This window comes from Heterocephalus glaber, unplaced genomic scaffold (assembly GCF_053883595.1).
Source record: "Heterocephalus glaber isolate CG9 unplaced genomic scaffold, H.glaber_assembly_v1.0 deba00001572, whole genome shotgun sequence".
Lineage (NCBI taxonomy): Eukaryota > Metazoa > Chordata > Mammalia > Rodentia > Bathyergidae > Heterocephalus > Heterocephalus glaber.
The window spans coordinates 16,523,861-16,537,462 of record NW_028258357.1 but is presented as its reverse complement, the minus strand read 5'-3'; the positions used below and the strand labels follow the sequence as shown (position 1 = coordinate 16,537,462).

At 36.8% G+C, this 13,602-nt stretch overlaps 1 protein-coding gene across 1 annotated transcript; it reads right to left on the bottom strand.

Annotated features, from left to right (window-relative positions):
* Positions 1–7,980: 7,980 nt before the first annotated feature.
* Positions 7,981–12,912, bottom strand: LOC147823594 (lamina-associated polypeptide 2, isoforms beta/gamma-like). The gene is made up of 4 exons (XM_087192647.1): positions 12,721–12,912; positions 12,215–12,325; positions 11,003–11,091; positions 7,981–10,163 (listed from the first exon to the last, which is right to left on the bottom strand). The coding sequence occupies exons 1-4, from the start codon at positions 12,742–12,744 to the stop codon at positions 9,884–9,886; spliced, it is 504 nt and encodes a 167-aa protein (XP_087048773.1). The 5' UTR covers positions 12,745–12,912; the 3' UTR covers positions 7,981–9,883.
* Positions 12,913–13,602: the final 690 nt, after the last annotated feature.

Below are 13,602 nucleotides of genomic sequence, written 5' to 3'. Positions count from 1 at the left end.
TCTAATCAGTATACTGGAAATAATAAGCTAATATTAAGGCTGATTATTTCCTATTTACTCATTTTTCTATTACTCTAACTTTATGACCATTTCATTGTAATTACATCAACATGATGTTAAACTCTAATAGTATTTTTTGATCCAGCATGTATTACAAACAAAATTGTGGCAACTTGACATTTTTGGTACAAACGACAGACTGTTCTGGTAAGGGTCTCCCCTAGCAAGCAGAAATATCACCAACTGGAGAGGGTTACACAGCGACATCTGGTGTACGCTTTTTGTAAAATCCTTTAGACCTGATTTTATTTTTGGGATGACTAGGTGTGATTTTTAAAATTCTGAAGTAGACAGTCTAGCTGAAGTGTGTTTATTGATTCTTACTGTGACTTCTGGAGTACAGTGCAGAATGTAGTACTGTTGGAATCTTGTTTTAGCTGGATTGGACAACAGTTGACATTGTAGTCTCGATGTCACAGTTGTCAGTTTTCTGTTGCTTTAATAGAATACGTGAGACTCTTCTTTTCTTTTGAACAGGTTTATTTAGCTCACAGTTCTGGAGGCTGAAGTCCCAGACTGAGCACAAACCACATCTTGGCTTCTGATGAGAGTCTTGTGCTGGCCAAGAAAGGTCATATGGCAAGAGAAGAAGAAGCAAGAGGAAGCCAAGAAAACCAAACTTGATTTATAATAGCCAGATCTGAAAGTAACTGATCTAGTCCAGAAGAAGGGAAAGGAATAATGATGAGAAATGGAAAAAATAGAAATAAAGTCTTTGTAAATAGGGAAGGGTGGAGGGCGTGAAGGGGGGGCTAGGAATGGGGAAAAAATAAGAACCAAGATGCATTATGTAAAGGTACAATTCCCAATGAGAAACGTAATTGTGTTGTATACTTACAATGTACCAATAAAAGAATTTAATTTAAAAAAAAAAAAAAAAAGAGGGAGCACTCCCTCCCTCCCACCAGTCAGCATTAAATGGTCCACGCAAGCTCCGCCCCCAGGACAAACCCCGCCCACCAGCCGCTCCCCCACCACTGCTGCACTGAGGAATTGAGCCTCAGCAGGAGTTTTGGTAGGGACAATCAAACTGTGACAGTTGCTTTAAATTTTGAGATTCTTTTTTTTTTTTTTTGGTACCGAGTATCGAACTCGGGTCTTTGCGCTTGGGTAGCAGGCAGCGAAACCACTGAGCTAAATCCCCGGGCCTATTGCTTTAAATTTTTACTGTATAATTTACTTATTTTATTTATTTATTTATTTTTGTACCAGGGATCGAACTCTGTACCTTGTGCTTTCGAGGCAGGCGCCAGAGCCACTGAGCTAAATCCCCGGCCCTAATTTAGTTTTTGATGAGAAAAATTAGTAAAGTTAATTTATGCGCAAATTTTTTGAATTATTACAAAATTTGTGATATCTACATAAAACATCTGTATCTTCAAAGCTAAATTATGCAAGGTAGTGTAGTATGAAAATAGCACAGAATAACCTCTGCCACAAAATAAACACCTATTTGTTGAATTTTATGAAATTAGAAATCAGCTTGGTAGACATTTCAGCAACTTTTTTTGTGCGCTATTGGGGATTGAACACAGGCCCTTCACACTTGGTTTCTCCGGCCTCCGCCACTCCCTTTTAAGTTCTTTTTAAAAAATTTGAAACAGGGTCTCACTAAATTGTAAAATTGCCCAAGCTGGGCTCGAACTTTCGATATGCCTGCCCCAGCCTCTCGGGTGCTGGGATTACAGGAGTGTGCCATCACACCCTGCCAAAACAATGTTTAATACACCTAACCAACTCAACATCATAGCTTGCCGACATACGCCGTATGTGCTTGGAACCATTACATTAGCATACAATCACCTGTGGGGACTTGGCCAACAAATAAATGGTTAAATTGCAAGCCAAAAGCACTCGGGTTCTGAGAAATGGTTGAATAGGAAGTTTAGATTATGAAGCATGTTGTGTCTAACCATTATGTCCTTTCCCCAAGAACAACTGTCTGGCCTTGAGACAGCTCCTTGCCCAAACTATTTTTCTTCTGCTTTTTCACTTACACTGATATTCTAAATAAAAGTGGTAGAGTTCTTGGCTTGGGGACTTCTAGGTGCTTCCCTAATGCTGGGTGCTCTGAGACATCCCCTCTGGGTCTCTTGGTGATCGAACTAAGTTTTTTCTCCAAGTAATCATTCATCCTCTACACTGCCCTGGTCACACACTGCAACAATCATCTAACACAAAGCCTACTATACAATGAAGTGTTGCCTATCTCATGTATCTTACTGAGTTCTTGCATCAAAACAAGCACAGACAACACAGCCCACTGCGGAGGATCGGTTATTTCCTACCCTCCTGTCCCAGTGCCTGGGCGCTGTGCTCACTGCTGCTGTGCAGCCTCGCCACAAAGCCTGGGAATCTGCCAGGAGAGAGGAAAATTCAAAACTGCAAGTTTTCCTACTAAATGTGTACCATTTTTGCACCATCATAGTTGAAAATTCCTAAGTAGAACCGTCCTAAGTGAGAAGCCATCTGTATCCATGTTGAATAGTTGTGTCACTGTTATAATCCTGAAAAAAAACAGCTTCATGTTATCTCTCCATCCCACTAACCAAACCGCATTTGAAGCCCACCTGGTTCCTTAATCAAAGGGAAAACATTGTTCTGCTATCTAATGGTGATCTTTATTAATCAAAGCTGCCTATAAAATGCTATTGAAAACTAAGGAGTCTGAATGTTGTTACTTGCTTGGCTGTGCGTCTGATTTTCTTTTTTGTTGTTTTTGTTTTCACAAGGATAGCAATCCTTTGGACAGATCTGAATCCAAAACTTCAGTTTTGACTTAGTAGCTGTGAAGCCTCATGAAAATAATGCCTTTGAACAGTATTTTCCTCAGCAAAGTGAAGATTTAATCTATTTCCCAGAGATGAATAAGTAGTTATGAGTAGTATTCTCATTCCCTAAAATAACTATTTAGAAACTATTTTAGATGCTGTTTTACTAGTAAGTATAATCATGTACTAAATTTGTGTGTATTTGTTTGTTTTTTTGGTACTGGGGATCGAACTCGGGTCCTTGTGCTTGCGCAGCAGGTGGCAAAACTACTGAGCTAAATCCCCGGCCCAAAATTTGTGCTATCCTGTATTCATCTTCCCTTCTCTTGCTAGACTGCAAATTTCTTTCAAAACTAAATGAGGATTTAATTTCACTGTCCTGTTGATGGTTACATAGTTGAAATTATAAATAACATATTTATAAACACACAGGATTGAAGGGCCCATGATTTGGGAAACATAATAAAAACTAAAAACAACACAAAATGAAATCTAACTGGTCATGGTGTCAGACACCTATAATCCCAGCACCTGGGAGGTCAAGGCAGGATGATTCCAAGTTCAAGCCTAGCTTGGGCAACACTTAGTAATTTAATAGTGAGACCCTGTCTCTAAATAAAAGTTTAAAAAGGATCCCTGGTACCGGGGAGAAAAAAAAAAAGGCAAATTAAATAAAAAGGGGTAGGGTACACATATAGCTCAGTGCGAAGGTTCAGGGTTCAGTTCCTAGCACTGAAAAAAAAAAAGAACAACAAAAAAAACCCAAAACAAGTAACAAAAGTTTGAAAAAAATTGTAAGCCATTTGTAACCAGAACAAATATTGTACAATGAATATAAAATACCTTTGAGGATATTTAAATGTTATTCTGCGCTTGCTCAACTCAATTTAATTAGGATATAAATATGTAAACTTCTGGGGGTGGAGATTTAGCTCAGTGGCACTATGTCTGCCTCACAAGCACAAGGTCTTGAGTTCCATTCCCAGTACCAAAAACAAAACAAAACAAAAGAATACATAAATTTCTTCTTGCAGTGCTAGGGCTCTAACCCAGGGCTTCACACATGCCAAGCAAGCTACCACTAGGCCACACAACCAGCCCAGGATATAAATTTAGAAAATTACAGATTTAGCTACAAATAATACAAGGGTTTTTCTTGTTGTTTGTTTTTGTTTTCCCTGGTACCAGGGATCAAACTCAGGACCTTGTGCTTGCAAGGCAGGCACAGAGCCACTGAGCTAAATTCCTAGCTCTAATAACACAAGTTTTAAAAAATGTTTAATTGTGCTAAGAAAAATTTACCACCTTAATCATTTGTCAAGTGTACAGTTCAGGAGTGTTACATATACTCAGTTGTGAAACAGACCTCCAGAATGTGTTCGTCCTTCAAAACTTAAAACATTCTGTATTAAGTAATAGTTCTCCACTTTCCCCTCAGCCTTGACACCCTTCTGTGTGTAGTGACTACTTTCGACAGTTCATATAGAAAGAATCATATAGTATTTGAGTTCCTGTGATTGGCTTATTTCCCTTAATGTAATGTCCTCAAAAGTTCACCTGTGTCATTTACGGTGAACCTTTTAGAGACGAGTGCCCAAATTGCAACCCAAAACTCACTCATTTATTGCGAAGTGCTAACACTGCAATTAAACCTAAATACTGAGGTTTTAGTTTAGAAAAATCAACTGTTATCCAATGCTTGGCTGTTGGGGTAACTTGGGTCACTTGCTTAGAGGGCTGTGTGTACCTGCTGTGGGGCGAGTACCATCGGTTCGCCACCACAGAACTCTATGGTAACAGGATTTCCTTTCTTTTCAAGGCTGTTTACTTTCTGTGTAATTATTTTGATGGACGTGGTTGCTTGTACCTCTTGGCCACTGTATTATGAATGTGGATGTCCAATTATCTCTTTGAGGTCCTTTCAATTCTTAGACACATAACCCAAAAAGGTTTGCTGGACCAATGGTATATTTTCATACTGTTCTTCATAATGGCTATAAAATCTCAAACACCCACCAACAGGGTACGAGGTACAGCTTCTCTACATCCTTGCCTACACTTCTGGTTTCTCAACAGTAGGCATCCTGGTAACAACTAAGGTGATTGTGCTCTTGATTTGCACTTCTTCCGTGATTGTGGAGCATCTTTTGATATGCTCGATTCCCATTATCTTCTTTGGAGAAACTTTGATTACTCTGCACACTTTATTTTTCCAAAAATATTTTTGAGTCTTTAGAGCTACGTTGCCCCAGAGGGTCTCAAGCTGTGGGCTTCTATCCTGTTACATTGGTCTCTATGTCGATCTTTATGCCAGTCTCTCCTTCCTTCTCTCTAGTGAACCAGGGCCTTTGAACTGCGCTACATCCCCAGCGTCTTCTTTTGAGACAAGATCTCAGTAAGTCACTGTGCTACCCAGGCTGGGGTCCAACTTGCAATCCTCCTACCTCAGCCTCCCAAGTAGCTGGAATTAAAGGCATGGGCCACTGCACACAGCTCACACTGTTGATCATTGTAGCTTTGTAATTTTTTGAAATCAAAGTGTGACCTCCAACTGTTTGAGATTTCTTTGGCTGTTCAGGTCGGATAGAACTGTTGGTCTGTGCCTATGAAAGGAACTGCTGGGTTCGAACAGTGTGAGATGCTCTAGTTTCGGAGACGCTTTTCCTTGAGATGTCTACTGCTTTCCACTTGCACCCACTACAATGGGAATTTCAACTGCTCAATTTCACACAAACTGGTATTGTCTTTTCCTTTCAGCTGTTCTTGTGGGTGTGAAGATGTAGTTTCCTGCCAAGATACTTCAACTGGCACTCACTGACAAGAATATGTGAGTGCTTACCATGTGCCAAGCCCCAGAATTTCTCACAGCAAAAATCTTGTAGGTTATCATTTTTTTTGGTACCGGGGATCGAATTTGGGGTCTTGCGCTTGCGAGACAGGCGGCAGAACCACTGAGCTAAATAAATCCCTGGCCCTCCTGTGGGTTATTTTTTTACTTACCTCTGGTCCATATCTAACTAGTTAAGTCTGTTGACTTTACTTTTGAAAGGTAACTTCCTAAATTCCAGGCTTATGATACAAAGAAATTACAATAAATGTTCCAGTTTGCTGGATTTTGAGGTCATTTACTACGCACTAGTAACTTTTTCTTCTCCCAAACCATAGCTGTAATAAACAGTAACTTCCACTACTAAAGTGGACAAAGTATGTACTTTAGACTTCTTTCTCCTAATTATTCACTGTTATAAGATGAATGTTAAAATTTGGACAATAAAATCAGTTAGTGGTATAAAGTATAAAGCCATTTGGTCAGGACTGAATTTTCATTAACCACTCTGATTCAGTCCAAATTAAACTTCGGCAATTTTTTTGTTCTACTACTACAAGGTTATGATTCTATTACTATATGGTTATTAATATTTCAATCAATATGATAAATTAACAGCAATGAAACTGCTAATAAATCTATATGGCAATTGATATGGAATGGTCAAATGTTTTCTTAAAAAAGCCATATCCCCAAAGAATGCCCCAACACAAGCTCAAAGATTATTTCTAAAAGTGCACTGAGGTACCACCAAACATATATTTTACTTGATACAGAGAAACTGAATAAACATTTCTTGAAAGGGCAACATTCTACAAGCAATAAATTTCATAATGCTTATAAACAGCATAGGTAATTGTCAGTTCAATTAATTATTCAGTATCAGAGAATATAGCAGAATCACACAGGATCCCTCGGTACTCAAAATGCCAAGTCTAAAACCAGGGATAGCTGAGTGGCAGAGCAAATGCCTAGCATGCTCGCTGCAAACAACCACAACAAGACAAGACAAAAAACAAATTAAAAATTCAACTTCATCCTTGTCCCTCTACTTCCTCCTCCAATTAAAAAAACTTCTTTGGTTTTCTGGCGTTTCCCTATATGTAGCAAGCTGGCCTCGAATTCACAGGAATCTTGCTGCCTCAGCCTCCCAAGTGCTGGGATTACAAGCATGCACCACCTCACCAGGATTTCTCCCTAAATCTTTAGTGGAAACAATGGTAAGTGAACTCTGACTGCAATTCAAGATGATAGACCAACCACATGTTTATAGCCTCTTCCTGCTAAGGAATAATCTTAATCAAGGAATAAAACATATTTAACAGAATGACAAAGAATGAGACAGCAGAAGACATTCCAAACAGGTGTTTGGGAGATGGAAAACATAAAGAAATAGAAAATGAATTAACAGAATAAAGGCTTATACTTAAAATGGCTAGGACAAAGATTAACACTAGAAGTAATTAATCAAAACAAAACACTAGAAGTAAGCTACTTAACCTTAAAAAAACTCTAAAGTGTTTGGAACTTGAGGACCACCAAAGTCATGGAAGGAGTAGGGCCGAGGACAGAAGAACTGGCCTAAGGTATACAGAGATGGGTTCTTCGGTCCCCTCTGCTACATTATATGCAACGAGATCAATCACTTCTCAGCTGTGCACAAAGCTAACCAAGTTTCTTAGCATCTCTGGGCATCAATGTCCTTATTTGTAGTGAGACAATAAGAAAACATCTATCTCACAGGATTATCATAAAAGTTGAATCAACACACATAAAGGTCATAAAACAGTTTCTAGAACACGGTAAGCATGCAAAATTTTAATCCTTTAAAACTATTTGTGCTCTAATTAATCATAGTGTATGTATTATTCTGAGACTCACTAATTTTAAATCATCACTGGCAGTTACAAAAATGACAGATGTAACAGCACTTTCATCTTGTATAACAGTTCCATGATGAATAATTCCACAGTGATGCCTTGGCCTAGTCTCAAAGCAAGGCCAACAATTCTAAGTGTACAGGTAAGTACTAAAGACAGTTAAAGTGGGAGTGGGAAGGAAATGGAATCTGAAGAGTAGTCACTCCATAGTACACAGAGGAGAGGTGGCTTTGAGTGTCCTAATGTCATTCTGCAAGTATAATGGCTATACAGTTTACCTACACAAAATAAAGACCCGAGTACTACAATGATTAGAGGAAAACAAACAGGAATAGACTGAAATGAGAATTAGAGACTCAATCCATAAATACTACCTGAGAAATGCTATCTACAAATTTTACAGCGTGTGCTATCTGAAAATCATTTATTGCAATGACAAAACTAGAGTTTAATTATTTTTATTATTGAATTATACTGTAATGTCTACATCTACGATTTAATCAGGAAGAAATGCTTTGCATTTACATCAAGGACACATTTACTCTAGTGGAATAAAACAGACACAGACAAAAGACCAAGTACATGTTTAAAAAAATGACTACATGTTTCACCTGGTTCTACTTTTGCTATTTTGGACCATACTTTTCCTACTAGAAAACTGATCTTACATACATTTTAAGTCTGATTTTTCTCTCCACATTTTAAAACATTAAATGGAGCATCTCACAATTACTAATTATAAACAAAATACTGCAAACAGTATGGGAAACAAAGCTTGAAAACAAAAGAGAGCAGATAGCTATTACCTTAGTGGAAAAACTGAGCAAAACATGCCCCTCTGTGTCTCATCTCAGAGACATTTACCCAGAGGCCAGAGCCTCAGATCCTGGACTCTGTTTCCCGCGTGCCCTGCAGGCCCAGATCTGAGGGTTTCTGGTCTCAGGGTGCAAAAGTTAAGTGAAACTGTCCACAAAATATGGAAAAGCTATGTATCAGAATAGAGCTAATTCAAATCAAAACTGTGTGCTGTGGTCTAAATATATACCTTCAGGTTCTTCCCTTTAAAAAGTATCTTTTTATTTTGAATATTTTAAAATAACTTACATTTTTAGTGTGCTTTATGGTCAATGAGTAAAGTTGTAATTCAAATGATCAAATTTAAAATTTTTACATTTTACATGGTTCTACTAATATTTAATTATCTACGACTTTACCAAACCAGGTTGTACATGAGGTTAGTTTTAGCTGAAACAATAAATCAACCTCAAAGGAAATGTTAACTATTTTAAGACTACACAAAATCATAATGCCCACCTCATATTCAAAGTTTACAACTTTAAGTATTAACTACTGCTTATATGAAATTTAAAAGCAAATACTTCCTGTACTTTTTAATCAAATTACACTGAGAAGTGCAGGGAAAAAAATAAAAAACTTGGCAAAACTTGATTTTGGTAACAAAAAACAATGTAACAATGAATATAAATGAAACAAAAGACCAGTGTTTAAAGTTTCTAATCTCTAAACAAACATACACTTATTATCTAAAAAAATATTTTGGTAGTAAATTGGATTGAGAGAATAATGTTTTGCTGTAAATAAAGAGTACAAATTTCCAATTACATAGCCTTATAGCTAGCTAACAGCTTTTTAAAACATGTATAGCTAGTTCTCTGAAACATGTACATATGATACCCTAAAATATCTCTGCTAAAAATCAACTTTATTTCAATGGGTCTTACTGAAATAGGATTCTCATGATACTAGAAATCTTTTAAAAAGTGAGTATGACAGGGCTACAACAATAACGTTACTTTTAATAAAAGTTACAGAAGAGATTATTGCTGTACTTTTCCTCATAAACACCAGCAAACTTTGCTGCAGTTAAAAAAGTACAACCAAGCTACGTTTCTCTTACTGAATTTGTTTCACATTTGTAATATTTTTATTCAGCAGAGACTAAATCTTAGAATCTTTTCTGTAAGAATTCAAAGTATGTGTAGCTTCACATTATACATGTTTTGCCCTTATTTCCCAAATACACAAAAACAATATACATTTTCCCCAAAAATGAAGATGTCCACATTAAAAAAATAAAGCCTACGAAAAAGTTCCAGAGCTAAAAAAAGATTATTTATATGGCACAAGGTGATCTCCTACTAGTCCAAAGTCCAAAACATTTAAATGAAGTTCATTTATATATCTTGTTTGCTTTTCAATGGAATACTAAATTTATTGAGGCGAAATCACATTTTTTAGTTCTTGAATCAATGAGTATACACAATGTTTTTCTACACAGTTATTAAAAATAGGAGACCAAGCTGAATGTGCCAAAGGGAAATCATTCAGGTGGATTTTCCAGCATGATAAAAATGAGAGAAAGGATTTCCTTGGTTGGTTTCCATAGCTTGATAGACCAAAAACAAAAAAACGGCCACAACAACAAACAGCAAAATTTTTATCCACATAGGAACGGAGCGTCCCTTTTTTGTCTTTTCTGTCTTGCCATCTGCCAAAGGAACATACTTAGGAACGTATTTAGATGAGAAAGATTCCTCCATCCTGAAATCACTGAGTTCTAATGGCCGCCCTGCAGCCCCTTTGATTGGTCTGCGGCAACTGGCGCTGTTGAGAGTGAAAGGGAGAAGAAAAATAATTTTAGATAAAGAACATAAAATATCAATGCCACTTCCAATTCTACCCATATTCCATGAGCTAACAGTAGAAAATTGACATGTATAAAGCAGTGAAGTTAACCTATTTAAAATTTCTATACATTCTTCATTTTAAAAGTTAGATGCATTTTTCATTAGAAAATAATATTCAGAACACTGATCAATATTCACTAAAGGCTTCTCAGCTATCATATTTAGGAGCAGCGATATTTGGGAGGCAAAACATAAGGTAGTTTTGGTTGGATTCTTCAGTTATGAAGTAATTTGATAGATCTAAACATAGTATTCTCAATTAGAAAAAAAGAAATGCAGGAAAAAAATGATTTTCTCCAAAACTGGGAGAAGCGGGGTAGCTCAGTGGTAGACCACATGCACAAGGCCCTGGATTCAATTACAGCACCATAAAAAATAAAACTAACAATAAACAAGTGACTTAAAAAATTACATACTTCTTAGTAGGTTTCTGTTTAGATTTTAAAATGTGGGGGGCTGGGAATGTAGCTCACTAGTTGCCTAGCATGTACATATGAGGCCCTGGGTTCAACCCTTACTTAGTACTACCAAGCAAAAGGAAATATTTACTTCTTATAATCCTTTAACTTGACAAAATTAATTTTGAAAGTGATTCAACTTTCAAGGATATGAATTATGAACCAGTCACTTAGGGAAATTAATCTGCTCTCAAAAGAACAGCTTAATTCTGAGAAAAGAGGCAGAAAAACTTTATGATGAAGAATTAAAAATTCCCTAGCGGAATACACTTATATGTGATTTGACATATCCAAGTACCTAATTCCTGTTGGCGTAGATGCTTCAAAGGGGAACATTTCCTTAAGAATATCCCTTTCTACTCTTCTTTCCTCTGTTTTTTCTCCCACCTAGTAAGAAACAAATCATAAGTTAAAATTTAGTATAAATGTGCAGTAATTAAAACATAACTTTAGATAGAAGTTATAGAAAATATAAAAAAAAAAAGTTAGAAAACAAAACGCCTATATTTTAAGATTGCTGTTTCTAAATTTGTTAGCCTCTAGGTAGCCACATGCTTCTTCAAATGTCTCCACTACAAAGACCTCTTACTGTGGTTATCAGGAGTGAAACTGCCACACATTCAAATTAAGTAGGAAAAAATCCAGGACACTAATATGGCAGTGTAAATTCCCTCGTTGGTTTTCCAGGTTTTTCATTAATAAAATAGTAAGAGTGCATTGTTTCCACCTCTAAGAATTCATTTTTTGAGACAGGGCCTCACTACATAGTTCAGGCTGGCCTTCAACTCACAATGTAGCCCAGGCTAGCCTCAAACTCGTAGCAAATCTCCTGCCTCAGCCTCCCAAGTGCTGGGATTACAAGTGTGCACCACCACACCTGGCAAGAATTCTGTATTAAATGACCAAATATACAAGGTGCCCAATTAACACAGAGCTTTAACAAATTGCAGTGTATCTTTTAAGCTGTGGTCAATGCAATCTTTCCAATTAAAAAAACCCTTATTTTAGAGCTTGACTGTTTTACTGTATTTCCTTTCATGCCCAGATAAAAATTTCATCTTAATAAAGATTTCTTAAAATTATAATGTACCATGCAGTTAGTACTTTAAAGCTTAATTATACAGGAGTTAACCAATTCAAGCACCATAAGTCATTGAAAGTTCCATTAGTTCACCTTTCAAGAAAAGTGTAGCTTCCCTCACAGCCCAAGCAGCACTTTAAAACTTGCATTCATGACAGTTAAAAGCAGCACCCAAATGACCACTCCCTTGAAAAGTGGAGCTTAGGAGGCACACAGCAGCAAGAGGATGGCATTAGCACGTCATACTGTATTAGTTAATTTTCATTTTCACTTCAGTGTCTTTAAAATAATATATGCACACATATATGAGGTCACACACCACCCAAGAAAGAAAGCTCTGCTCCCTCCCATTCTAAGAACACAAATATAAGGATTTCCTCTTTGAAAGATCAATGATAGATAGCATCGATCTAAATTTGATGCATTTACTTCAGCTCGTGTCAATGGTTTCTTTGGTGTTCTTCTGGGTATGTCTGAGAATTCAGTGATTGGCAGAATAGGAGCTGCATGCTTGAAATTTCCAGTCACCCTATTGACAACCTGCCAAGATTCAAATTATTCAGACTCAGAATTATCCAAAATAACAAAGACACTTAAAAAGAAAAAGATACGCTATAGCTGTAACAATACAAATTTACACAAGAGCCTAAAAACAAAACACATTCAAAGCCTCATACGTGAAACCTTATAATTCTTCAAATACTTGATAAAAAGTATCTTTACAATACTTAGAATTCTTGAGCAATGAATTAAATTCATTTGTATAAGTGCTATATTGAAAAATTCTAAATTGCAGATCTAGGGAAAATCAGTTAAAAATATAATGTTCAAAAACATGTAAATTTGAGATTTGCCAAAATTTACCACCTCCCCATTTCCAACTAAAGGGTAATTTACAAAGAATATCACTTGTATAGTTTATGAAATATATTTACTAAGGATTTGTTGCTTGAAGCCATTATAGTTTCAGCTATGGGAGTATTCTCTGAAATTACTGCACCATCTATATGAAAATATGAAGTGTCCACCTGTTAGTTTGAAAACAAAACAAAAACAATAAATATAAAATAATCACTAAAACCCTACCAATCTGAAACCCAATTCTGAGCAATAAGCCTTGCATCACCCTTTTCCTTGGAGTTCTTCTTGACCCTCTGGAGGACTCCCTAGTTAATGCCTGTAGAGCTCCGCCTTTTGAAGATCCACTTGTCCATTCAGTTTCAGTTATTCCAGCTTGTGAATAGCTCTATTCAAGCATCGACACATTAAAAAGTCATATTCTAACATCATACACCTTAACAATGGCCGTATTGGCACACTAAGATGCCATACTCTCCAAATGCCAGAATTCACAAATAAGGGCCGGGGATTTAGCTCAGTGGTTCTGGCGCCTGCCTCGCAAGCGCAAGGTCCTGAGTTCGATCCCCGGCACCAAAAAAACCCCAAAACAACACACACAAATAATACTGTCTCTGAAAGTATTTCTAAATATTTTGATTGAACTGACATGTAAGAATCAGAAAACACTAAAGGATGGTAAAATGCACCACAGTCCACCAATAATAGCTCACAAATTATAATAATAAAAGTTAGGAGGGGAAGCTAATTATCACTGGCTCCTTTGGTGATACTCTGCGATTTGGTGGCTCTAGTATTATAACTGCATCTCTGTGTTGAAACAAAAAGGAGACTGATGATGACTTCAGCAAGTCGTTTGTTGTAACAAGCAGTTTCCTTTTAAAACAAAAACACAAACTTTTGGTTGGGGATAGTACTCAGGGGCACAGGACTTGCCTAACATGTGCAAGGCCCTGCAC